Below are 27,912 nucleotides of genomic sequence, written 5' to 3' on the forward strand. Positions count from 1 at the left end.
ATTCCACCGTGGGTTATGCATGCATACAGCATCAGAGAAATATGTGAACAGAGCTGCTTTACAGATGTGTGGCTGCTTTACAGATGTCCAGGAGCAGTACCTCCTGAAGAGATGCCACAGTTGTTGCTTACACTCTCGTGGAATGAGCTCTTACCCCATGGGGGATAGTGGGGGTGAGGGAGGTTCGATAGCTGATAGAATGGAATGCAGCCAGAGATTCATTTGGAAATTCTCTGGGTGGAGATGACATGCCCTCTGACGCTGCTATAACAATGAATAGTCTCAGGGACTTCCCAACTGATTTTTTTCTCTGCAGGTAAAAAGAATGCAGTTTTGGGAAAAACACAGAAAAGTGAATCGATTGGTTAAGGTGAAATTCCGAAAAGACTCTGAGGTGAATTTGGGGGGTAGACGCAAAGAAACCATATTCTTATGGAATATAGCATACAGAGGATCTGCCATCATTGTTCCAAATTCACCAACCCTTCTAGCAACCCTTTCATGAAGAAAACCTTCATGAAAAGGAGACACATGAAGCAAGAAACTAAAGGTTCAAAGTGGGGACATGTGAGTACTGAAAGAACAGTGTTTAGTTCCCACTGGGGAGTAAGCTTCTGAATAGGTGGGAAAGTTCTTATTAATCTTTCCAGAATCTATTTGTCTGTGGATATGCGAAGATCGAGCAGTCCCAAGAAAATGGATGATATGCACTGATCGCAGCTCCTCGGAAGGAGCTAATGGACAAACCCGATGTCCTCAAAGATAGGATATAGTATAAGATGAGAGGAATACCTGCAATTTCTGGGAGAATGCCATTTTGATGGGCCCAAGAAGAAAAGTACTTTCATTTAATTAGGTTACATTTTCTAGTAGAGTCCTTTTTACTATTAGAGAGGATGTCTCGTATGGCTGTGGAGCATGAACGTTCTAAGAATGATGTCCATCCAAATGCCAAGACCCAAGGTGGAGTGGACACGGATCGGGTTGCCTCATCTTGCCATTCCACTGGGTCAGGGGCTCGAGAAATGTCGGGAGGATGATTGGTGGTTGAGATGACATGCCTAGGAGGTTGGGAAACCAAAATTGTCTGAGCCAGAAGGGCCCAGGATCAGGATGACCCCTTCTCTGTCCTGACAGATTTTGCATAGAACTCATGGCAGGAGCAGTAGGTAGAGCGAAAGCATAATTGAAGTGGTTTGACCAAGGAAGAAACAGAGCATCACCCTGGGAGTGGTGACCAAGGGCTCCTCCGGAGCAATATGTGGTGTATTTTCTGTTTTCTTGAGAGGCGAACAGATCTGTGGTTGGGGTTCCCCATAGAGTGAAAATATCGCACACTACCAAGCCGTGGACCTCTCACTCATGGTTGACTGTAAAATGTCTGCTATGGGAATCTGCAAGCAGATTTTGCTGTCCTGGAAGGTAGGCTGCCGACAGGGTAATTTGACTGCTGATGCACCAATTCCAGAGGCTGACTGCTTCTGCACACAGGGTGGTGGATCTCACTCCACCCAGCTTGCTGATGTAGAAGACAATCATTATGTTGTCTGACATTTATAAGGACATGCTAAGTGTAGATGAATGGAAGAAAGGACTCACATGCCTTCTGGAGTGCACACAACTCCAGAATACTGATGTGCATCCTGAACTCTCGAAACATCCAGGTATCTTGTGCGGTTTGGCTGTTCATGTGGTCTCCCCAATCTCATAGGGATGCACCTGTAATAATGGTCCTGTCTGGAGAGGAAGGGTGAAAGGGGACACCCACGCATACCTGATAAGGATTTGTCAGCCACAGCAAAGGAGAAATGACTCTGACTACAGCCACGTCTGAAGGCAACAAAGGTGGAGTCTTGAAAATGGGGTGACGTAGGTGCAAGAGGCCATATGACCTAGGAGAGACAGACATGATTGACCTGTATTTCAGCGTTGTTTGTGATTTGTTCATGGCCTGGAACCTGTCCTGGGCAGGTACTCTCTTGCAGTGACAGAATTAAAGTTTTCCCTGATGAAATCCAAAGATTTGGCGGGGACGGAGGGGGACGACACATTTTTCCGTGTTTATGCTGACTCCCAGTGAGTTGATACACAGACTTCCTGGTGGGACTTGGTGCTAATTGCTGAGGCAGGGGAAGACAATGAGACCACGATGTCTCACATGGGCTGCTACTACCGAGAATATCTTGGTAAAGACTCTGGGGAGAGTCTATTCTGAAAAGGAGTACTCTGAACTGAAAATAGTCGGAACTCACCATGAACCTGAGGAAGCGTCTGTGGACAGGATGAATGTCTATGTGAAAGTAAGCATCCTTCATATCAAGAGCTGTAAATCACATGCTCTTTCCTAAAGATGGGATTATAGCTGCCAATGTGACTATGCAAAATCTGAGTTTGTGAATGAAGTGGTTGAGATGGTGGAGGTCAAGGATTGGTCTCCAACCGCCCTTCTTTTTGGGTACTAGGAAGTAAGTCAAGTAAAACCTTCTCCCTTGGTACTGAGGAGTGTTGTATTCTATTGCTCCTCGCTGCAGTAAGGAGTTCACCTCTTGTTTGAAAATACTCTCATGTCAGTGGTCCCTGAAGTGGGCAAAGAGGGTTTTTTTGGAGGAGGTAGGGATGCAAACTCCATCATATAGCCAGAATGAATGACATTCAGCACCCATTTGTCCATTGTTTTTCAACACCTGGAGTGCAATAAGAGGGCTAGCCAACCCACACATGTTGCGTGGGATTCATGAAGTGTTAGGCTTAGTGTTTCGTGGCTCCTGAGTTCCCATAAAAAAAAATGTAGAGCCGGAGGCTGAGAATGATATGCAGAGCCTGTTGCAGAGAGTATAGGGAAGCAGGATTTTTGAACCCTCTGCGTCTTATGTAGTGGCCCATAGGGTCTCTGATAGAGAAACTGCTGAGCCATATGTCTAGATCTAGACCGACGGGCAGTGAAACTTCCTTTTACGGGGAAGTGTGTATATACCAAACAAATGGAGAGTAGCCCTGGAATCCTTCATGGTATGGAGGGACTCATCTGTCTTCTGGTTGAAGAGGTGTGATTCATCAAAGGGGAGGTCCTCAATGGTATTCTGGACCTCCTTAGGCAACCCTGATGCATGGAGCCGTGATTCCCTGTGGATAATGGCAGTAGATACAGCTCTAGAGGAAATATCAGCAGCATCAATTACAGATTGGGGAGTGGTGCTGGCTATGAGTTTGCCTTCATCTATCAGAAAACGAGCTCTGTCCTGCTGTGGAAGGCTGTCAAAAAACTTCTCAAACTTGGCATAGTTCAGGAAATTGTATTTAGCTATTAGCGCCTGGTAATTGGCTATCCTGAACTGGAGACTGGATGATGATAAGACTTTTCTTTCCAGCAGATCCAGGAGTTTGCTCTCTTTATCAGCAGAAGTAGACCAAAGATGTTACTGTCTAGCTCTTTCAGAAGCGAACAGAACCACCAGTGAGTTGGGAGTGGGGTGAGAAAAAAAAACGCAGATGTTTGCATGCCACGGGCACAGTTGCCAGCATTTTTCCCTTAGTGGTATCCATCATATCATGTCTAGCACCCCCAGGTGCCGCCTGCTCATAGCGCTGGTATAAGGGGCCCTGCCAAGCCAACACCTCTTCAGTTTCTTCTTACCATCATCATCTCTGGCTTGTTGGGTAATGGCATAGTGCACCGAGAACGTGTGCACGGAGGACCAGGTTGCTACCCTGTAGACATCCTAAATAGGAACTTGAGCAAGGAAAGCGGCCTAACAGGCCTGCGATCTTGTGGAGTGAGCAGTCAGGTTAGGTGGAAGAGGGACCCCTGCAAGGTTGTAACATGCTGAGATACACAAAGTGATCCAAGACAAAATCCTCTGAGCAGAGATGGGGAGCCCCTTCATTCTCTCAGCTACTGCTATGAACAGCTGAGTCGATCTGCCAAATGATTTGGTCCTTCAGGGCCCTTCTAACATCCGTGCAAACATTGTTTTTCCCTATCTGCATGTGGCTTACGATAGAATCATGGTAGAAACATTGATTGGCTGCAGTGGAACTGTGAAACCACTTATGGGAGGAACTTTGGAATTGAGCGTAACTGCACTTTATCCTTGAAGAAGATTGTACATGCGGGTTCGAAAGTGAGGGCTCGGATCTCCAAAACTCTTCTAGCCAAAGTGATGGCCACTAAAAAGGCCACCTTCGGAAGAAGTGCAACAGTGAGCATGTTACTAGCAGCTCAAAGAGCAGGCCCATCAACTTTGACGGGACAAGGTTTAAGTCCCAAGGAGGAATTGGTTCCTTTATCTGAGGGAACTCCCTCTCCAGGCCTTTGAGGAAACGAATTTCCACTCTGTGCAAAATAATTGACCAGGCCGCCAGATGGACCTTGATTGAAGAATGGGCCAGACCTTGTTTCAAGAGTAGAAGGGACTCCAAAACAAGCTGCAATAAGGACTGTGTAGGCAGAAGCCCACATTCGGAAGACCAGATCATAGAATCATAGAATCATAGAATATCAGGGTTGGAAGGGACCCCAGAAGGTCATCTAGTCCAAACCCCTGCTCGAAGCAGGACCAATTCCCAGTTAAATCATCCCAGCCAGGGCTTTGTCAAGCCTGACCTTAAAAACCTCTAAGGAAGGAGATTCTACCACCTCCCTAGGTAACGCATTCCAGTGTTTCACCACCCTCTTAGTGAAAAAGTTTTTCCTAATATCCAATCTAAACCTCCCCCACTGCAACTTGAGACCATTACTCCTCGTTCTGTCATCTGCTACCATTGTGAACAGTCTAGAGCCATCCTCTTTGGAACCCCCTTTCAGGTAGTTGAAAGCAGCTATCAAATCCCCCCTCATTCTTCTCTTCTGCAGGCTAAACAATCCCAGCTCCCTCAGCCTCTCCCCATAACTCATGTGTTCCAGTCCCCTAATCATTTTTGTTGCCCTTCGCTGGACTCTCTCCAATTTATCCACATCCTTCTTGAAGTGTGGGGCCCAAAACTGGACACAGTACTCCAGATGAGGCCTCACCAATGTCGAATAGAGGGGAACGATCACGTCCCTCGATCTGCTCGCTATGCCCCTACTTATACATCCCAAAATGCCATTGGCCTTCTTGGCAACAAGGGCACACTGCTGACTCATATCCAGCTTCTCGTCCACTGTCACCCCTAGGTCCTTTTCCGCAGAACTGCTGCCTAGCCATTCGGCCCCTAGTCTGCAGCTGTGCATTGGGTTCTTCCGTCCTAAGTGCAGGACCCTGCACTTATCCTTATTGAACCTCATCAGATTTCTTTTGGCCCAATCCTCCAATTTGTCTAGGTCCTTCTGTATCCTATCCCTGCCCTCCAGCGTATCTACCACTCCTCCTAGTTTAGTATCATCCGCAAATTTGCTGAGAGTGCAATCCACACCATCCTCCAGATCATTTATGAAGATATTGAACAAAACCGGCCCCAGGACCGACCCTTGGGGCACTCCACTTGATACCGGCTGCCAGCCAGACATGGAGCCATTGATCACTACCCTTTGAGCCCAACAATCTAGCCAGCTTTCTACCCACCTTATAGTGCATTCATCCAGCCCATACTTCCTTAACTTGCTGACAAGAATACTGTGGGAGACCGTGTCAAAAGCTTTGCTAAAGTCAAGAAACAATACATCCACTGCTTTCCCTTCATCCACAGAACCAGTAATCTCATCATAAAAGGCGATTAGATTAGTCAGGCATGACCTTCCCTTGGTGAATCCATGCTGGCTGTTCCTGATCACTTTCCTCTCATGCAAGTGCTTCAGGATTGATTCTTTGAGGACCTGCTCCATGATTTTTCCAGGGACTGAGGTGAGTCTGACTGGCCTGTAGTTCCCAGGATCCTCCTTCTTCCCTTTTTTAAAGATTGGCACTACATTAGCCTTTTTCCAGTCATCCGGGACTTCCCCGGTTCGCCACGAGTTTTCAAAGATAATGGCCAATGGCTCTGCAATCACAGCCGCCAATTCCTTCAGCACTCTCGGATGCAACTCGTCCGGCCCCATGGACTTGTGCACATCCAGCTTTTCTAAATAGTCCCTAACCACCTCTATGTCCACAGAGGGCTGGCCATCTCTTCCCCATTTTGTGATGCCCAGCGCAGCAGTCTGGGAGCTGACCTTGTTAGTGAAAACAGAGGCAAAAAAAGCATTGAGTACATTAGCTTTTTCCACATCCTCTGTCACTAGGTTGCCTCCCTCATTCAGTAAGGGGCCCACACATTCCTTGGCTTTCTTCTTGTTGCCAACATACCTGAAGAAACCCTTCTTGTTACTCTTGACATCTCTGGCTAGCTGCAGCTCCAGGTGCAATTTGGCCCTCCTGATATCATTCCTACATGCCCGAGCAATATTTTTATACTCTTCCCTGGTCATATGTCCAACCTTCCACTTCTTGTAAGCTTCTTTTTTATGTTTAAGATCCGCTAGGATTTCACCATTAAGCCAAGCTGGTCGCCTGCCATATTTACTAATCTTTCGACTCATCGGGATGGTTTGTCCCTGTAACCTCAACAGGGATTCCTTGAAATACAGCCAGCTCTCCTGGACTCCTTTCCCCTTCATGTTAGTCCCCCAGGGGATCCTACCCATCCGTTCCCTGAGGGAGTCGAAGTCTGCTTTCCTGAAGTCCAGGGTCCGTATCCTGCTGCTTACCTTTCTTCCCTGCGTCAGGATCCTGAACTCAACCAACTCATGGTCACTGCCTCCCAGATTCCCATCCACTTTTGCTTCCCCCACTAATTCTACCCGGTTTGTGAGCAGCAGGTCAAGAAAAGCGCCCCCCCTAGTTGGCTCCTCTAGCACTTGCGCCAGGAAATTGTCCCCTACGCTTTCCAAAAACTTCCTGGATTGTCTATGCACCGCTGTATTGCTCTCCCAGCAGATATCAGGAAAATTAAAGTCACCCATGAGAATCAGGGCATGCGATCTAGTAGCTTCCGTGAGCTGCCGGAAGAAAGCCTCATCTACCTCATCCCCCTGGTCCGGTGGTCTATAGCAGACTCCCACCACTACATCACTCTTGTTGCACACACTTCTAAACTTAATCCAGAGACACTCAGGTTTTTCTGCAGTTTCGTACCGGAGCTCTGAGCAGTCATACTGCTCCCTTACATAGAGTGCTACTCCCCGACCTTTTCTGCCCTGCCTGTCCTTCCTGAACAGTTTATAACCATCCATGACAGTACTCCAGTCATATGAGTTATCCCACCAAGTCTCTGTTATTCCGATCACGTCATAGTTCCTTGACATCACCAGGACCTCCAGTTCTCCCTGCTTGTTTCCAAGGCTTTGTGCATTTGTATATAAGCACTTGAGATAACCTGTTGATCGCCCCTCATTGCCAGTATGAGGCAGGAGCCCTCCCCTCACAGACATTCCTGCCTGTGCTTCCTCCCGGTATCCCGCTTTCCCACTTACCTCAGGGCTTTGGTCTCCTTCCCCCGGTGAACCTAGTTTAAAGCCCTCCTCACTAGGTTAGCCAGCCTGCTGGCAAAGATGCTCTTCCCTCTCTTCGTAAGATGGAGCCCGTCTCTGCCCAGCACTCCTCCTTCATGGAACACCATCCCATGGTCAAAGAAACCAAAGCCTTCTCTCCGACACCACCTGCGTAGCCATTCGTTGACTTCCACGATTCGACGCTCCCTACCTAGGCCTTTTCCTTCCACAGGGAGGATGGACGAGAACACCACTTGCGCCTCCAACTCCTTTATTCTTCTTCCTAGAGCCACATAGTCCGCAGTGATCCGCTCAAGGTCATTCTTGGCAGTATCATTGGTGCCCACGTGGAGAAGCAGGAAGGGGTAGCGATCCGAGGGCTTGATGAGTCTCGGCAGTCTCTCCGTCACAGCACGAATCTTAGCCCCTGGCAAGCAGCAGACTTCTCGGTTTTCCCGGTCATTCCCTTGGGCAGAATCACAAAGTGAGCCAGGGCACATGCGTGGACCAATGGACACTACTTTCAAATGCTTTGGCTCCAGATGCATGGTGCGCATGCATAACCCCCAGTGGAATACAACAAGGACTGTCACGCAAAGGAGAAATAGCGTTAGGTTACTGGATTACATGAGAATCCCTAAAAAAGTAGACCTCACTTGACTTCTTGAAAACTGATTGGTGACAATAATACACTTAAACAAGGAGGAAGAACAAATCAATAGAGAAAGAGCATATACATTCTCTTGCAATAAAATAAATAAAATGATGGAGCTGACAGAAAAGTGATACTGACATCATCGGAGCTGAGGAGGGATAAAAATAAAATAGTGAAAGGAGCACAAGAACAAGGAAAATAAGAGTTTTCAGAGAATTATTTTCTTTCCAGATTTAAGTTCCTCTACACAAGCCTGGTATCCATGAAGAGTAATATATATTAAAAAGAAGGGGTAGAATCTGCACTCTTCTATTCAATAAACCTGAGAGCCTCGCACAATGGAAAGTCGTATGTGTTTTGGGACAATGAAGCTACAGAATGCTTACAGGACCAGGTAAAGCAAACTGTACGCAGAGAAGTTTTGGATGCAAACAAATAAGCAGGCTGAATTCCCCTCATTTCTGAAGGGATTTTTGTTTGGAAGGCAATGAAAACTTATATATTACACAGTGATTTCAATTTTCATTATTTTAGTTTACTAGAGACAAACATTCTTTCAAGCTAGAATTAAGCAACACAATAACTTCTTGCAAACATGAACTTGGGTCTATTTTCTTGGCACTCTCTCCATAATGTTCATAACATTAACATTTCTTGATTTTGGCTTGTTAAACATTTTGATGTAACAAACTCTCTCCCAACAAGATGACTAACTGGAATGGAAGCTTGAAATAGAGAAACTAGTTTGCTAAATGTTCTATGTTTTGATGTCTAAGTCACCAGCCAGAACTATTTTATACCATGCTAGTTATATAGCTTGCTATATTTACCAACAATTTAAAATTAAGAAGTACTTTAAAATATTCCAAAATGTGTTGGAATCACAAGATATGTATTGGACTCAGAACATAAAGCATATTGAGGATTAATCTCATTTCCGGTGGGATGCGAAACCTGAAGTCGTAGATGTCTTCTGCACAGATTTTCCAACTTAGTTTGAAGATATCTGGGCCTGGCCTCTTCTGGTCTTTATACCCAGTTGGGAGTCCTCTCCCTATCCTTTCTATCAGCATTTGGGTATCTAGAAAAGTAGCTGCAACTACTTTTTAAACACTTCAAGATGCGAGCATCCTAATTTTGGAAACACTAACATCTCAAAGCATCTTTAAATTGAGATTAGTCCATTCCACTGAATAAATCAACATTAATATTGATACCAAAACCATATTATCATTTAAGTGCACACCCACCATTTCAGCGCCTAAAAGTGATTTCTAACTAATCTGATGCCTCATATCACGGACCTTTCACACCACAAAATGGTTTGTCTAAGTTTCTTACAGTTACTACCACCAGCTCACCTCCACCACTGCAACAATAATGGTAACTTTGGTTTAGACAAGATTCAACCACCTGTTGGTGTTTCAATCATGTTATCTAAATCTACTCTGAGGAGAGTTGGATGACATTCTGGTTAGAACACAAGTAGCTGCCTGGATTTCATGTGTAACTGTACAGTAATAGCACTAGTTTGGGATTTCGGAACCTCTTCATAGTATCTGCTTCTCTCCTCAGATATTTTAAGGTGTCAGGTTTCCTTCCCCACTCTGAACTCTGGGGTACAGATGTGGGTACCTGCATGAAAGACCCCCTATGCTTATTTTTACCAGCTTAGGTTAAAAACTTTCCCAAGGCACAAATTCCGCCTTGTCCTTGAACAGTGTGCTGCCACCACCAAGTGATTTAGACAAAGATCCAGGGAAAGGACCACTCAGAGTCCTATTCCCCCAAGTCCTACACCCCCTTTCCTGGGGAAGGCTTGAGAATATATCCTCACCAATTGGTACAGATGAACACAAACCCAAACCCCTGGAATTTAAGAACAATGGAAAATCAATCAGGTTCTTAAAAGAAGAATTTTATTTAAAGAAAAGGTAAAAGAATCACCTCTGTAAAATCAGGATGGTAAATACTTTACAGGGTAATCAGATTCAAAACACAGAGGATTCCTCTGTAGGCAAAACTTTAAAGTTACAGAAAACTGGGATAAACCTCCCTCTAGCAAAGGGAAAATTCACAAGTTGAAAACAAAAGGTAATCTAACGTGCCTTGCCTTATTTACTTACTTTTTTTGTAGTATCAGAGACTTGTACAGGATGGTTTATAGGAGAAGGAGTTTTTTGACCCGATGCTTCTCTGCTTTCCCCAGAGAATGCACAAACAAAGTCCTCCCCCCCCAGATTTGAAAGTATCTTCTTTCCCCATTGGTCTTTTTGGACAGGTGCCAACCAGGTTATTTGAGCTTCTTAACCCCTTACAGATAAGGAAGAATTCTAGGCTACCCTTAGCTGTATGGTTATGACATAAGGTTACTATTGTACCCTCCTGACAGCTAATTAATCCAATCCAATTCATCATTCAATAAGATGAAAGTTGAAAACTCCCACTCCTTCAGCATTAATTAATGCTGCCACTTAGACAACTATAGCCTTCTCTCCCTATCCCTTAAAGGAATAAATTGTATTCACGACACTTTAACCCTTGGCAGACTCAGGCAGCAAAAAGGGTGATTTCTGGAATGAAACATCCAGGTCTCTCACATAACACTGAAGAATTCTAGGTTGGTTCATGTAGAAACTATGTAAATAATTTTTAAATGGGGCAAGAGCAGAAGGCCATTAACTAAGCTATCATTAATTAGCTGATTTTATCATTTAGTACATTGCTATAGCAATAAGAAGGGCCTGAGAGCCAAACTATTAAATCTTCTCTTCCACTTTAAGAGGCATGCTGTTAGGGACTGAAGGGATTTCTAGGTTCTAAGGGTAGAACTGGCAAATCTGGATGTCTGCTGGGATGACTTATTGCCATCTCAAACAGAATGAAACAAAATCAGTTGTTAATCCTGAGTCAGCCATGGGAAACATGAACCCACTATCTCTTTTGGCTATTAACTGTGTTGCTAGAGAAGGCAAAGTTACTTTAACAATCTACAAAAATAAAGGAAAAAAGCATTCATTACTAAAGCATCTCCCTTTGTTTTCTTTTGCAAAAGTCTGGCAGGTTCCGGCTTAGGTTTTTTGTACACAAATCAACTTCAAGTTTCTTGAAAACAGAAAGGTCTCATTCATAACTGTTTGATCCAAGAACCACTCAAATTGCTAGGCTCAATCTGTTTCTGTCATTGGGTTTTTCATCCCTGCATGTTGCAATCAGGCAAACATTGCAATCAGGAAGGTGTCACCAGACAATCTCCAGTTGCTGATATAATACAAGAGAGATGTCTCTGTTCTTCTTCAGCATTGAATTAGTAAATCGTTATCTTGCAACCTGCCTGTATGATTGCTAATTTCCTGAGACTTCAGATTGTCCTAAATGTACTAGATTATTATCAATGAAAGTCTGTGCATATGTATCCGTGCGCATACACACACCCCATCACACAAGAAAATATTTACTCTTACAGGTAAATGATTGATAGAGCGAAAGATCCTCCATCACTGTCAGAGAACACCTGACAAGCAATAACGTATAAAGTATACAGAGTCATATCATGGCATCAGCTACTGCCTCAAGATGGTTGCTTCTGAAACTGAGAAAAGCTTAGAAAGCACGCCCCACTTAAATCCATGCAAAGCCACATGACTAAAAAGAATGGAGATCCCTGAACAATGGAATCATAGGGTTAGAAGGGACCACAAGTGTCATCTAGTCTAACCCCTTGCCAAAATGCAGGATTTGTCATGTCTAAACCATTCAAGACAGAGGCTACACAGGCTCCTGTTGAAAACCTCCAGTGAAGAAGCTTCACAACCTCCCGAGGCAGTCTGTTCCATTGTCCTACTGTTCTTACAATTAAGAAGTTTTTCCTGAGATTTAATCTAAATCTGCTATGCTGTAGTTTGAACCCACTGCCTTTTATCCTGCCCTTTGTGACAAAAAAGAGAACAACTTTTCTCCATCTTTTTTATGGTTACCTTTCATTATCTGAAGACTGCTACCAATCTCCTCTTTTCCAAACTAAACATACCCAGTTCCTTCAGCCTTTGCTCAGATGGCTTGCATTCCATCCCATTGATCATCTGTCACTTACCTCTGGATCCTTTCCAGTTTCTCTACATCCTTTCTATACACTGGTGACCAAAACTGGACACAGTACTTCAGCTGAACCCTAACCAGCGCCAAGTAGAGTGGTACTATCACCTCCCGAGACTTGCATGCTATGCCTCTATTAATGCAACCTAAAATTGCTTTTCCTTTTTTTTTTTGGCCACAACAGAATTGCATTGCTGGCTCATGTTGGGGTTGTGATCTATCACAACTCCCAGATCCTTCTCAGCAGTACTGCCTCCAAGCCAGTTTTCCCCCATTCTGTATTTGTTTTGGTTTTTCTTCGCTAAGTGTAGCACCTTATATTTTTCTTTGCTGAATTTCATTTTTTTGTCTATAGCCAGGTTCTCCAATTTATCAAAATCCCTCTGAATTTTAGCTCTATCCTCCAAAATATTGGCAAGTCCCCCTAGCTTTGCGTATTCTGCAAACTCGATCAGTATGCTCTCTGTACCTACATCCAAGTCATAACAGCGGATCCCCACTTGAGACCTCCCTCTAATCCAACATCATTCCATTTATAGTTACTCTTTGTTTACGGTTGTTCAATCAATTATGTACCCACTTAACGATAGTTCTATGGAGCCCATGCTTCTCCAGCTTACTTAGCAGAATGTCATGTTGGACTGTGTCAAAAGCCTTGCTGAAGTCCAGGTATATTATGTCCACCACCACATTCCCCCTATCCACCAAATCAGCTACCCTGTCAAAGAAGGAAATCAAGCTGGTTTGGCATGATTTGTTCTTGGTAAATCCATGCTGGCTGCTAGTGATTATCCCTTCAGCCTCCAGGTATTCGCAAATTCAATGTTTTATACATTGTTCTAGCAGTTTTCCAGGTATCAAAGTCAGGCTGACTGGTATTGTTCTCCGGCTCCTCCTTTCCCCACCTTTTTAAAGACAGGCACTACGTTATCCCTTCTCCAGGCTTCCGAGACCTCTCCTGTCATCCACAAGTTTATAGCTATTATTGAACATTATTTTAGGAGAAAAAGTACTTACAACTTGCATATTTAATAAAGACAAGCATATCTAAGAGCTAAATTTTCTGGGAGATGGTTCATTTTTATGAATAGCTAGAAATTGAGATCATAATCAAATTTGAAACAAAGATACATCAACCCTAAGAAGCATTTATCCTTTCAAAACAACAATATTGATTATAAGAGATATACTGGATAATCTAAAAAGTGATCCTCAATATGCCTTTTCACTGTATATTTACAGCACCCTTGCAAAATTCTACTTGCCCATTTACCCAAGAACAAAAAAACAGGAAAGTAAAATACATGTTGTTTCATTATCAGCAATCAGCATAATAAAGGGTAAATGATAAGAGTTTGTAGTTGGGTTCTTAAATTCTCATGGCAATTTTGCAAGGCTGCCATAAAAAGATAGGGCCATCTAATTCAAGACGCTGCATGAGGAATCTAACAAATTCCAAACTATAACTATACAACAACATAGTTTGTCTTGTATTAGCAACCAAATACATGCATAAAATACTGTAAACAAATACTTACTGTACCATGGGAAATTGTAAGGAAACCATTTTTAACTGAGCATTTCCTTTTCTGCCATACTTTTCTGATTCTGGTTTTAAAAAAAAAACAAAGTGACTCAAGTTTATGTATAATTAGTATTAAAATTACATAGGATCACAGGACTGCAGTTTTTTTCCAGTAATTGTCTAATGGTACATACCCATCACTTTTCTTATATAGACTACCATTTCTTTCAGTGCCATGCTCTTTGTTTCCCTGAGGCTGATGTAAACTGTAAGCTGTACTCTGACGGATTTGAGAATCCTAAAGGACAGGAAAAAAAGCATGAAAGTTTGCTAATCGAAGACAGTCCAAATGAAGTAAATACTTTTGCCCAAATTAGAACAGCATGAGAGGGTTCATTTTTCCTGCCAGATGGAACAAAGGGAGTTTAAAAAGCAGCCAGTATCACTACCCATTTCTGCCACAGCGCAGAAGGGATTCCACTGAAAAAAGAATGCAACCTTAGCCTCAGGCTTCAGCTGCATTAACTTTTCAGTGGATTCCCTACCAGATTGGTAAGGCAACAGCATGTGTTGCACAACCCCAGGCTGTCAATGTGCACATTCCCAACTCCGTAGAAAGCTCTCTGCAGGTGACTTCTTACTTATTTTTTATTTGGCTTCAGCACCACCACTTAGGTTCCTTTTAATCTAAATCATAATCAAACAACAGGCTTTCCAACCTATGCAAAAATTCTTGTGTGTAAACCATCAAAGAACACGGTTATCTGTAGGCCCAACTGCACCTTCTCATGGAAAAGCTCACAGGAGAAAAAAGGTTCCCCCGTGGAGTCTGTTCCACATTGCCCAGCTTGGGTGCCCAGACAGCACAGATCCACAGAAACCTTGACATTCCACTGGAAACGTGTTTCAAGAGGCTTCCCCCCCAACTACTGTTAGAGCTCAGAAGGGACTCCACTGGGGGTGTGGCCCTTTCACAAATCAGGAACTTCTGGACTTAAAAAGCACAACCTGCATGATTCCAAAGAGGCACTGCTTTTTAGAACAGGTTTCAGAGTAACAGCCGTGTTAGTCTGTATTCGCAAAAAGAAAAGGAGTACTTGTGGCACCTTAGAGACTAACCAATTTATTTGAGCATGAGCTTTCGTGAGCTACAGCTCACTTCATCGGATGCATGCCGTGGAAACTGCAGCAGACTTTATTTATACACAGAGAATATGAAAAAATACCTCCTCCCATCCCACTGTCCTGCTGGTAATAGCTTATCTAAAGTGATCATCAGGTGGGCCATTTCCAGCACAAATCCAGGTTTTCTCACCCTCCAAAGTGACACTTTGGATGGGCTATCACCAGCAGGAGAGTGAATTTGTGTGGGGGGGTGGAGGGTGAGAAAACCTGGATTTGTGCTGGAAATGGCCCACCTGATGATCACTTTAGATAAGCTATTACCAGCAGGACAGTGGGGTGGGAGGAGGTATTTTTTCATATTCTCTGCGTATAAATAAAGTCTGCTGCAGTTTCCACGGCATGCATCCGATGAAGTGAGCTGTAGCTCACGAAAGCTCATGCTCAAATAAATTGGTTAGTCTCTAAGGTGCCACAAGTACTCCTTTTCTTTTTGCTTTTTAGAAGTTTCAGTAGCAACTCAATTTCAGTAGCACCAGGGCATGTATCCCAATTAGTAGAAATATGCAAAACTAATTCTTAAAATAATTGTTTTAACCAAACCACAATGAATTTTTAGTTGATTCTGGACCTTCGGCCCTGAACGAAGTAGAATCCTGGCATTGTAAATGGCAAGGAGCATACTTTTTTTTTTTTTAAATCCCCTTAGGAAAAAATATGTGGCAATGAGGTTGGCTCATGCCATATCAACAATAGTCCTACAGCATGGATTTGCCTATCCATTAAAAAAAGCCCTCCTGTTTACCATTACAGTAATCAATACACACCCAGTTATATATGGTAGAGGATTAAAGCATGGGGGGGAAAATAGAGAAGTGAAGCTCACCTAAATCAATCTCTGAGAATACTTAAGCATAAACCTGTTAAAAAGAATAAACTGAACATCTAAGAAATAAGCCTGTTAATTTAATAAACCCCACATTTGCCAAAGAGGTGACATAGCATGTCTCAAATGTATTAAATGTGTATTACATTAAATACAGTGCTCCAAAGATTATGAATTTAGGAGGAGATCACAGTTTTATTCTTTTTAATTAGGATTATTTTTGTATAGATGGGTTTATGTCAGACTATTTTATGCAGGGAACTATTTGTCTTGGCATATCCAACTGCCAAGCATAAAAGTGGAGCAGGGTTATGGGTTTTCCCCACACCGATAATTTTTTTTTCCACCAGTGATCAAAGACTAGTATACATATCTAGCTATATCTAGCTACCCAGGTATCCCAGCTGTCAAATGACGGCAGACATGCGTCTGCCCCTGTGTGTCTCTGAGCTATCCGAGCTGTACCTTAGACATTAGCTCTTCACTCTGGCACTGCTTTTTTGATATTTGACCAGGAACAAATACATCAACTGTCAGACTTATCGGCAATTTTTTTTAAAGGATCTCTTGTGTATTTTAAAAATAATAATCCAAAGTCATCCACGTACTGGTATTTATCTTTAGATGTTTAACACTGAATGTGCCATAATGCACTCTGAGTGGTGGCGTTAATATATCCCATGCTACTTCTCTTAAACTAAGAATCTATTATTTAAGTGTCATCTTTGTACTCAACTATTGTATATAAAAAGAGAAAGGCACTGACTTTAACCAGCTCTGTGGGCAGCTCTACATTCTTTGCCTTGCTCAGGACTCATTCATTGTTCCTCCTACCTGCCTTGCAACTTCCCTCCCATCGCTCTGCCCCGTCCTGAGTGTGGAAATGCTACTCCTGAAAAGTTTAGAGGCACTGAAGGAGCTTAGAGTAGCAGCCATGTTAGTCTGTATTCGCAAAAAGGAGTACTTGTGGCACCTTGGAGACTAACAAATTTATCTGAGCATAAGCTTTCGTGACCTACAGCTCACTTCATCGGATGGATGCATTCAGTGGAAAATACAGTGGGGAGATTTATATATACAGAGAACATGAAACAATGGGTGTTACCATACACACTGTAACGAGAGTGATCACTTAAGGTAAGATATTACGAGCAGGAGAGCGGGGGGGGAGGGGGAGAGGGACGACCTTTTGTAGTGATAATCAAGGTGGGCCATTTCCAGCAGTTGACAAGAACGTCTGAGGAACAGTGGGGGGGTGGAATAAACACGGGGAAATAGTTTTACTTTGTAATGACCCATCCACTCCCAGTCTCTATTCAAGCCTAAGTTAATTGTATCCTGTTTGCAAATTAATTCCAATTCAGCAGTATCTCGTTGGAGTCTGTTTTTGAAGTCTTTTTGTTGAAGAATTGCAACTTTTTGGTCTGTAATCAAGTGACTGAAGTGTTCTCTGACTGGTTTTTTAATGTTATAATTCTTGACGTCTGATTTGGGTCCATTTATTCTTTTGCTCAGAGCCTGTCCGGATTGGCCAATGTACTTGGCAGAGGGACATTGCTGGCACATGATGGCATATATCACACTGGTAGTAGATGTGCAGGTGAAGAGCCTCTGATAGTGTGGCTGATGTAATTAGGCCCTATGATGGTGTCCCCTGAATAGATATGTGGACACAGTTGGCAACGGGCTTTGTTACAAGGATAGGTTCCTGGGTTAGTGGTTCTGTTGTGTGGTTGCTGGTGAGTATTGGCTTGAGGTTGGGGGGCCGTCTGTAAGCAAGGACTGGCCTGTCTCCCAAGACGTGTGAGAGTGATGGGTCATCCTTCAGGATAGGTTGTAGATCCTTGATGATGCGTTGGAGAGGTTTTAGTTGGGGGCTGAAGGTGATGGCTACTGGCGTTCTGTTATTTTCTTTGTTGGGTCTGTCCTATAGTAGGTGACTTCTGGGTACTCTTCTGGCTCTGTCAATCTGTTACTTCACTTCAGCAGGTGGGTACTGTAGTTGTAAGAATGCTTGAGAGAGATCATGTAGGTGTTTGTCTCTGTCTGAGGGGTTGGAGCAAATGCAGTTGTATCGTAGGGCTTGGCTGTAGACAATGGATCGTGTGGTGTGGTCTGGATGAAAGCTGGAGGCATGTAGGTAGGAATAGTGGTCAGTAGGTTTCCGGTATGGGGTGGTGTTTGTGTGACCATAGCTTATTAGCACCGTAGTGTCCAGGAAGTGAATCTCTTGTGTGGACTGGTCCAGGCTGAGGTTGATGGTGGGATGGAAACTGTTGAAATAATGATGGAATTCCTCAAGGGCTTCTTGTCCATGGATCCAGGTAATGAAGATGTCATCAATGTAGCGCAAGCAGAGTAGGAGTATTAGGGGACGAGAGCTGAGGAAGCGTTGTTCTAAGTCAGCCATAAAAATGTTGGCATACTGTGGGGCCATGCGGGTACCCATAGCAGTGCCGCTGATTTGAAGGTATATATTGTCCCCAAATGTGAAATAGTTATGGGTTAGGACAAAGTCACAAAGTTCAGTCACCAGGTTTGCCGTGATATTATCGGGGATAGTTATCTTGACGGCTTGTAGTCCATCTTTGTGTGGAATGTTGGTGTAGAGGGCTTCTACATCCACAGTGGCCAGGATGGTGTTTTCAGGAAGATCACCGATGGATTGTAGTTTCCTCAGGAAGTCAGTAGTGTCTCGAAGATAGCTGGGAGTACTGGTAGCGTAGGGCCTGAGGAGGGAGTCTACATAGCCAGACAATCCTGCTGTCAGGGTGCCAATGCCTGAGATGATGGGGCGTCCAGGATTTCCAGGTTTATGGATCTTGGGTAGCAGACAGAATACCCCTGGTTGGGGTTCCAGGGGTGTGTCTGTGCAGATTTGTTCTTGTGCTTTTTCAGGGAGTTTCTTGAGCAAATAAATGGTGTAGTTTCTTTTGGTAACCCTCTGTGGGATCAGACGGTAATGGCTTGTAGAAAGTAGTGTTTGAGTGCCTAGCAGCCTCTTGTTCATATTCCGACCTATTCATGATGACGACAGCACCTCCTTTGTCAGCCTTTTTAATTATGATGTCAGAGTTGTTTCTGAGGCTGTGGATGGCATTGTGTTCTGCACAGCTGAGGTTATGGGGCAAGTGATGCTGCTTTTCCACAATTTCAGCCAGTGCACGTCGGTGGAAGCACTCTATGTAGAAGTCCAGTCTGTTGTTTCAACCTTCAGGAGGAGTCCACCCAGAATCCTTCTTTTTTGTAGTCTTGGCAGAAAGGTCTCTGTGGGTTCATATGTTGTTCAGAGGTGTGTTGGAAATATTCCTTGAGTCGGAGACGTCGAAAATAGGATTCTAGGTCACCACAGAACTGTATCATGTTCGTGGGGGTGGAGGGGCAGAAGGAGTGGATGGGTCATCACACAAAGTAAAACTATTTCCCCATGTTTATTCCACCCCCCACTGTTCCTCAGACGTTCTTGTCAACTGCTGGAAATGGCCCACCTTGATTATCACTATAAAAGGTTCCCCACCCCCGCTCTCCTGCTGGTAATAGCTCACCTTAAGTGATCACTCTCATTACAGTGTGTACGGTAACACCCATTGTTTCATGTTCTCTCTCTCTCTCTGCGTATATAAATCTCCTCACTGTATTTTCCACTGAATGCATCTGATGAAGTGAGCTGTAGCTCACAAAAGCTTATGCTCAAATAAATTTGTTAGTCTCTAAGGTGTCACAAGTACTCCTTTTCTTTCTGAAGGAGTTTATTTTCATCATTGAAGAGGTTTAGCTCTCCCAGAAGCTAAAGCTCCCAGTTGTCCAACCTCCCCTTCCCCCAATTATCAAAAGGTTTCAGATGACCTCCAAGACCAACAGGTAACTGGGGTTTCCACATACTTAGTATTTTGCTGCTTCTTTTTGTGGAGTACTGTCTATTCCTTTCATCTGTTTACACCCAGTTTTATGTTTTGCTAAATTGGGAACCCAATGACACAACTTTACTGCTTTCCTCAGCTGAAGAAGCCACTTTAGATCATGTATATTTCTACATGTGCATTAGTACTAACAGACTATTTTAAAAACATTAGGAAAGTAGGACTAGGGGATGGGACACAGAGCTTGTTAGAATAGGTTAAAATGTGGTCCAAGTCATAGTGCCCAAAATTGTTACCATCTGATGGTTGTTCAGAGGCCTGTGAAACTAAGTTCATGGTCTCAGTCTAGTTCCTACTGGACTAGATTCCATATGACAAATCACCAATATAATTAGCATCTTTCTGGCCAGTTTCACAATGCTTTCTCCATATGCAGAACCCCAACAGGATCTACTCTTTTAGCTCTGCTTTGCATATTCAGATGTACAGGGATACTGATCACAGATGGCACTACAGGACCTGACCCAGTGACCTCATCAGAAGGGCATAATGTAGACCACCACTGGGAGGAACAGGGAGTTCACTAGAGGATACAAGCCATATCTAAAAAGGGGATAAGGTCTTTTTTAAAGATATGGCCTTTATCACAAAAAAGATCAGGACCTTTTAAAACATTCACGACTCTGAAATTGTACCTTGTCCCCTTCAGCTCTGAAGAGCAGATATGTGCAGAAATAAGTGAGTCATTTTATTACCACACATTTACAGTGAATCACTTCTCTGACCATAACCACACTTTACAGGAAGTAATTTATAGTGTTACAAAGACTTTCTTCTAAACCAAGCTGAACAGCATAGCAAACAAGTGACAGGCATTTTATTTGTAAGTGGAACAGTAAAAACACTGTCCTGTAGGACTGTTCTGTGCCAACGAGAGAAACATGCTAGGATAATCCCATCTTCAATTTAAGAAGTCTACTAGCACGTCTGCTGTCTGAATGCAATACCACCAGAAAATAATCTGTGGAGAACACAAATTACAACTAGCCTGCTATGCTATGCATCGTGAGTGCTATGCATCGTGAGTGCAGAGTTTTATTTTTAACTTATATCTATATTTCAAGAGACCTGAGAAGGGATTATTTTTAAAAGCACAAAGCAATGCTGTGTTAATATGAAAGAGATGATTAACTACATTTATATTATCAATCCATCTCCATGCACCAAAAAAACCCAAGAAAGGTCATTGTTATCTCAAGCAAACTGACCCTTCTACAGCAGTGACTGACAGTGGGGTTTCAGCCAGTTTTGTCAATATATACACATTGCCTGTGAATCAAATATGTCAGTCAATTTAGACTCTTCCATTCACTTCTGACTACAACACAAAGGTCTGCTCTTCTCTTCCCCACAGCTTTCCAAAAGCCCTATGTTTTCCATGTTTCCTAGCATCACTCCCACTGGAGCCTTTGAGAGTCCACACCCTCTTTTCTATAATTCCCTATATTCTCCAAGGAATCCCTCAAGCTTCCCTGCCTGCAGGAACCTCTTACAGCCAGCCCCTCTGAATTTTCATATGGCATGGCTACCATAATCAATGAAGATTAACAATTTATCCTACCTAGCACTGGCCTAGATAGGCCAGATTCCAGGAGAACTAGAGAGGGGTCTTTAGCTTACTGAACTCAATAAATACGGTATTACAGTTACCTTCAAACCAAACCTTTTAAAAGTGAATGAATATATAGTAATAAATTCATAGATTCCAAGGCCAGAAGGGACCATTGTGACCGTCTAGTCTGACCTCCTCTATAACATAGAGAGAACACAATAATTCCTAGAACATAACTTTTAGAAAACCACCCAATCTTGATTTTAAAATTGTCAATGATGGAGAATCCACCACAACCCTTAGTAAATTGTTCCAATGGTTACTCTTACCATTAAGAATTTACACCTTATTTCCCATCTGAATTTGTCTATTCTTGTGGCCACTGGATCATACTAAACCTCTCTCTGCTATACAGAAGAGCCCATTATTGAACATTTATTCCCTTTGCAGATACTTTATGGTCTGTAATCAATTCACCCCCTTAACCCTCTCTATGTTATGCTAAATAGATTGAGCTCCTTGAGTCTATAAGGCAAGTTTTCTAATCCTTTAATCTTTCTCATGGCTCTTCTCTGAACCCTCTCCTATTTATCAACATCCTTCTTGAATTGTGTGCACCAGAACTGGACAGAGTATTTTAGCAGTGGTTACACCAGTGCCAAATGTAAAGGTAAAGTAACCTCTCTACTCCAACTCAAGATTCCTATTTATACATCCCAGGATTGCATTAATTGTTTTGGCCACAGCATCACACTGGGAGCTCATGTTCAGCTGATTAACCACAAGTACCCCCAAATTTTTTTCAGAATCACTGCTTACCAGGATAGAGTCTCCCATCCTGTAAGTATGGCCTACATTCTTTGTTCCTAGATATATACTATTAGCCATATTAAAACACATAACACAAGAACGAGAAGTTCTCAAATGAAATTAATAGGCAGCAAGTTTAAAACAAACAAAAGGAAGGATTTCTTCATACAATGCACAGACAACATGCGGAACTCTTTCCCAGAGGATGCTGTGAAGGCCAAGACAAGGCTCAAAAAAACAAAACAAAACAAAACAAAAAAAACACACTAGATAAATGCATGGAGGATAGGTCCATCAATGGCTATTAGCCAGGATGGTCAGGAATGGTGACCCTACCCTCTGTTTGCCAGAAGTGAGGAATAGGCAACAGGGGATGGATCACTTGATGATTACCAGTTCTGTTCATTCCCTCTGCAGCACCTGGCCACCATTGGAAGACAGGATACTGGGCTACATGGACCTTTGGTCTGACCCAGGATGGCTGTTCTTACATTCCACTGTATGTTCTTAGATATTGTTTGCTTGCACCCAGTTCACCAAACACTCTAAATTGCTCTGTACCATCTATCTGCCCTCTTCATTATTTACCGTTCCCTCACTTTTTGTGTCATGGGCAAAATTTATCAGTGATGATTTTATGTTTCTTTCCAGGTCACTGATAAAGATCTTAATTAGAGAGGGCCAAGTACTGATACCATTGGGACCTCATTGGAAACACACCCACTTGATTATTCCCCATGTACAACTACATTTTGAGACTTATCAGTTAGCCTAACTGATTTAATGTGTGCCATGCTAATTTTATATCAGTCTAGTACATGAATTACTGGTTTCCATGCACTAGAATCCTATAGTTGTTTTGTAGTCTTGTTGTAAGCTAGTTTTATTGTTAACCCCTTAGAAGCAGAGGAGTCAACAAGGTCAAGAGAAATCAAGAAGTCATTGTACCTCAAGGTTAATATCTGAACTTATATGTATTCTACAATTTGAAAACACATTTAACATTTAAAAAAAAATAAAACTACCAAGCAAAGTGAGCACATACAAGCTGAATTCATTTTCAGTGACTAATTGAAAGGAAGTTGTGCTGCAGATCAAGTTTTGGGAAGTTGCATGTAAGGGAAAATGATGCATCCAGTCACAACAACAGATGTTCACTGTGAATGTACGTAAAAACATAATAGGGACAATATACAACATTTCCATTAGTTAATTCATGAAATGGGTTAAAAACAAACAAACACACACACACACACACACACACAACACCCCTCTTATGTAGGCCAAATCAAGCAACCGGATTTGATTTCCAACAAAAAGAAAGAATAGTCAGTTTTAAAATCTGATTTGCACTAATACATTTTCTTTCCCCATTAAAAACCTAATATCTTTTTGTGCAATTCAAAGAACACAAGGAAAAGGGAAACAACTTTTGCATACAGACAAAACAAATACTTTTCAAGGAAAAATGCAGTTTCTTGAAATCCATATGGAAATCATGCAACGTACTATTTATAAAAAACTGAAACACTTACTCTCCTAGACTTCGGTCACAAAAGGTAAATGCATTTTAGGAGGGAAAAAAAAATCGGTTACAGGATAAGAAATTACATTGTAATGAACAAGACTGAACAACAGTTTGTTGTACAGTAAGTTATTATCAAAACGGACTGGTTTTCCAGTTCTTAATGTTTTTCAAATAATTATATCACTTTTAATATTCTACAGGAAAGTGGGCATGTCTATGCATAACACAAATTTGCAAAATAAAAGAATCATGCATTGTGAAATTAGCAGAACATTTTGTTTTAAAGCTATTTTTACACGTGTACTTTTAAACCTGACAAAATACTTAACAACACAGTCCCAAAAAATCTGTATTGGTATCACTGCCTTATTATTACTAAGCACATACAAGTTTGTATTACTTTTTTTCAGTTTGTAACAATGTGCTCCATCACATGCTCTGGGCACATTAATACAAATACTAACAAGCACAAAAAGACACAAACTCAGAGAAACCACCTCCCGAATAGCACTGAAACTCAACCTGGCTCAGGCCATCTTCCTCAAGCAACAGCCTGAGTTAAAACTGAAGTCTTTTCAATTCGTAGTAAAGGGCAAAAGTCTCTGATCAAGAGGAGAAGCAAATTCCAGAGCCCAGGTACTCTGTCTCCACTAACGGACTACTTGCCCTCAGCTCCCCAGAACTTAAATCTGAGGACTGTTAGCAAGACTCTTCCAGTAGGTCACAAATATCAGGCTAATATAGGGACCCAAACCATGTAGAATTTTATACATGCAGGTCGACATCTGAAATTGCACCTGGAAACAAACCTGTCTATGGAACACAGGTATAATGGGCACCACGCAAGTAGAACAGACACCACATAGTAAAGGAAGCAGGTACATTACACATTAGCTGAGGTTTTCAAAGTGGTCTTAAAGAACAGCACAATGCATAGCACACATAGTGGTGGATTTGGAAGTAAAAATGGCTATGCTTGACTCATGAGGAAGGCCTTTCAGACAGATGTTGAAAAAAAGCATTCAACTACTACAGCCACGTTGGAGCCCGGCCATAGTGCAAGGATCCAGAAGGACCTCAGAACAAAAGGCAGACATAGCCCCTTCAAAGAGTTAATAAATATCTTTCTTGTTTGGACTGAGCTTCAGTGAACTCTTAGCCAAGAGAGTTCTACCTTGGCCAAGGGTGGAAAGTAGAGTTACCCAGCCCATCTGTGTCTAATGAAAAAGAAGCTTACATCTATGAGACACTACAGTGTCATAAAGTGTCTTACCTTTTTCACCAATGGCAGCCTCAGATATACTTTAAATGAGAGATGATTGCATAAAACTGTAGAACCCCAAATTGGAAAGCCCTCTAGAGAAATGAGAAACTGCCCAAAACTTCTTTCTTCGAGCTCTCCAAGGAGCTGAGCAATACAAACAACACCATCTACCCTTGCATATCAGTAGTATCTCACAGACAACAGTATCCAAGACTGCTGAATGGTTTATAAGCATGACTCATAGATTCTAAGGCCAAAAGGGACCATTTTGATCATCTAGTCCGACTTCCTGCATAACACAGGCCATACAACTTCCCCAAATCAATTCCTGTTTTAACTAGAGCATATCTTTTCGGAAAATGTCCAATCTTGATTTTAAAAATTGCCAGTGATGGAACATCTACTACAATCTTTGGCAAACTGTTCCAATGATTAATTAATAGTCATTCAGCCATGACTAGAACCAGAAGCAGCACAGCATCTGTACTAAGCCCAAATGTAAAGCCAGATTGAAAGAGGTCAAGGAAGATACTAGTTATTTCACAACAACCTCCTCAATAATCTCTCCCCAAAAGAGAAGCTGAGACAGGCAAAAGTGCTATACTTGTCATTTTATTTATGGACCCTGTGACAGATAGGGTAATTTTCTGCATATCCTTGGGAGACATTATTGAATTAAGTTTAAGTATCCTTGGGGTCCATTGTTTTAAATGAATGGTTTATGTATGATCGTGTTGTATTCCATGGGGAAGGGCTGCTACAGCTCCTTCAGGAACTAAAAACAGTAGGTGCTGATTAAGGCAAATCAGCCAGGTTGTACGCACTCTCCTGGGTGCGCTTGCATACACTAGTTCAAACTGAATCCTCCAGAGACCAACAGACAAAAGAAAGAACTCTGGGATAAATAGGTGGAGTTTAAATGGATTTAGGGCCTCCTTTCTGATCCAGCAAATGTACAAGACTGTCCAGCCAAGGGAGCCTCAATTCTTCAGGGACGACACCTTCCAGAGCCTGGAACTGGGGTGATCTTTGCTCAGCTTTTTAGCATATGTGTAGGTTCCTTTATTGTTTTTAATTTTCTCTGTAATGTTTTCACTTAAAGAAGGAATGTGCTTGCTTAGAAAGAGCTGCATGGTAACTTATAATTGGGGGCAATTACGCCTGGCATACTAAAGTACAGACACTGGCCTGCTTAGGCAGTCTGGCTTGCAGGGAATATCACAGTGCAGGGAGGGAGGTGTGCAGCCTGGAAAAACCTTGGTCAGGAGGGGGAGAGACCCAGGTCTCTGCCCATGAGAGGTGATGGCTGAGGAGCCAGGAGCCTACAGTGGGTGCCTTTGGTAGACCATGGAGAGGGGACACAGGTGCAGTTGCCCTGAACTGTGACAGATCCAACAACTATTTGAAAGAAGAAAAGGCCACTTTGTCTAAACAAGGGAAAGCAATGATGATCTCAGCCAGTGGTAAACAGGCTGACCAGATAGCAAGTGTGAAAAATGAGGACAGAGGGTGGGGGGGTAATAGGAGCCTACATAAGAAAAAGCCCCAAATATCGGGACTGTCCCTATAAAATCGGGACATCTGGTCATCCTAGTGGTAAACCCAATATTCCAGGATAGATTATAATCAGAGGCATGGGTCCAAACCATAGGTTGCAGGCTGAAGCTCCCTCAATATGTTTAGAGCCTAACTGAGAAATCCTGGTTGAAACTCAGAGGACTGAATTTGTACTAATCATATGAATAATTTAATTGATTGAATAGTTTAAGTGACTCAACATACTGACATCTTTGAGAGGTGAGGTAATGCAGCAGAACTTCCAGCTCCATTGTTACTGTTGTAGATGAGGCATTTGGGGGGTTGGATTTATGTTAGTTAAAAATAATCTTACTGGTATTTGAGACTACATTTACCAGATAAGCTCTTTACTGCCTGGGTCTTATTGATATCAAAGTACTTTCGTTCCCAGTTTGAGAAAGAACTACTTATCTACAGTTCACGGCACTGCCCAAACTACTCAAGCATTTTACAATACTAGAAAGAGACAAGAAGGGAAGTCCTTTTGCAAAAACCCTCACTAAAAGTCTGCAAGGATTCCTTCCTTTAAAAAAAGATGTCAGAAGCACTTAACATCAGCATCAAGACAAAGATAATAACTTAACCAAAGACAAAGAATAGATTTATATTGCTGGTATAAATAATTGTTTGTACTTCAAATATTAACATTAAATTAGAATTGTATTTACAATGGGTATTTCAAAGTTAAATCACCTTATATGCTCACCTCTTTCTGCTCAACCTGTAGTGCTGATTTTAAAATATCTCTAAGCTGTATTAGTTGTTTCCTTTCCTCATCCTGTGCTTGTTTAATCTAGAATACAGATGCAGACACAACAGAGGTTAAAAGTTAATGTGTTACTATTTATATTAACACAGTTCTTTACGGCTTGTTACTTAACTGGTTCAGATTTCCTGACAAATGATCAACAAAATACAAAAGAGAAATGATAAGTTCCTTTACCCATATGCCTACAAAAAACTTGACAACAATTTGGCTGCTGGTGTGCTGAAACCACTGCCTACCATGCTGTCTCACACTGTCTCATTGTTTACTTGTACTCCCCTGTGTGTCTGTCTCCATCTACTTTTGTCTTGTACTTAGACTGTAACTTCTTTGTGACAGAGACTGTCTTTTTGTTCTATGTTCGTACTGTACCTACCACAATATGGTCCTGGTCCGTGACTAGCACATCTACACACTACAGCAATACAAACAACAACAATAGTTTTATAATCTACTCAAAGCTCTACTCAATAAGTCTGAATCAAAAAGATTAGATTTCTTTAATAAACACAAAATTTGAAGACGCAATATAGCAGACTGCTACTTACTGTGTGAAGATCAGTTGAGAGTGTTTCAATTGAAGGCTTCAGACTTTCAACTGCTTTCAGTCCATCCTGGAAGAAACTTAAAAAAAAAAAATTATTTTTTTTTCAGAAAGGAAATAGTATTGTTGGAATTAATTTCAAATGCTCAAGCTATTTTATTCTTTTCTGTTAAAAACGCTTTACTGAAGAAAGAGACACAGTAGAAGCTGGTAAATGTAT

General features: G+C 42.2%; 1 protein-coding gene across 3 annotated transcripts in view; it reads right to left on the reverse strand.

Annotated features, from left to right (window-relative positions):
* The window catches only part of ASAP2 (ArfGAP with SH3 domain, ankyrin repeat and PH domain 2), a 168,161-nt gene that overhangs the window by 51,312 nt on the left and 88,937 nt on the right, over window positions 1–27,912 (reverse strand). For all 3 annotated transcript variants that reach the window (XM_073336056.1, XM_073336057.1, XM_073336058.1), the window contains 4 exons: window positions 27,697–27,772; window positions 27,089–27,175; window positions 13,917–14,020; window positions 13,736–13,805 (listed from right to left, as the gene is read on the reverse strand). In XM_073336056.1, coding sequence (XP_073192157.1) covers window positions 13,736–13,805; window positions 13,917–14,020; window positions 27,089–27,175; window positions 27,697–27,772 — 337 coding nt within the window. The remainder of the gene's footprint in view (window positions 1–13,735; window positions 13,806–13,916; window positions 14,021–27,088; window positions 27,176–27,696; window positions 27,773–27,912) is intronic.

Source organism: Lepidochelys kempii, chromosome 3 (genome assembly GCF_965140265.1).
Source record: "Lepidochelys kempii isolate rLepKem1 chromosome 3, rLepKem1.hap2, whole genome shotgun sequence".
NCBI classification, from domain to species: Eukaryota; Metazoa; Chordata; order Testudines; family Cheloniidae; genus Lepidochelys; species Lepidochelys kempii.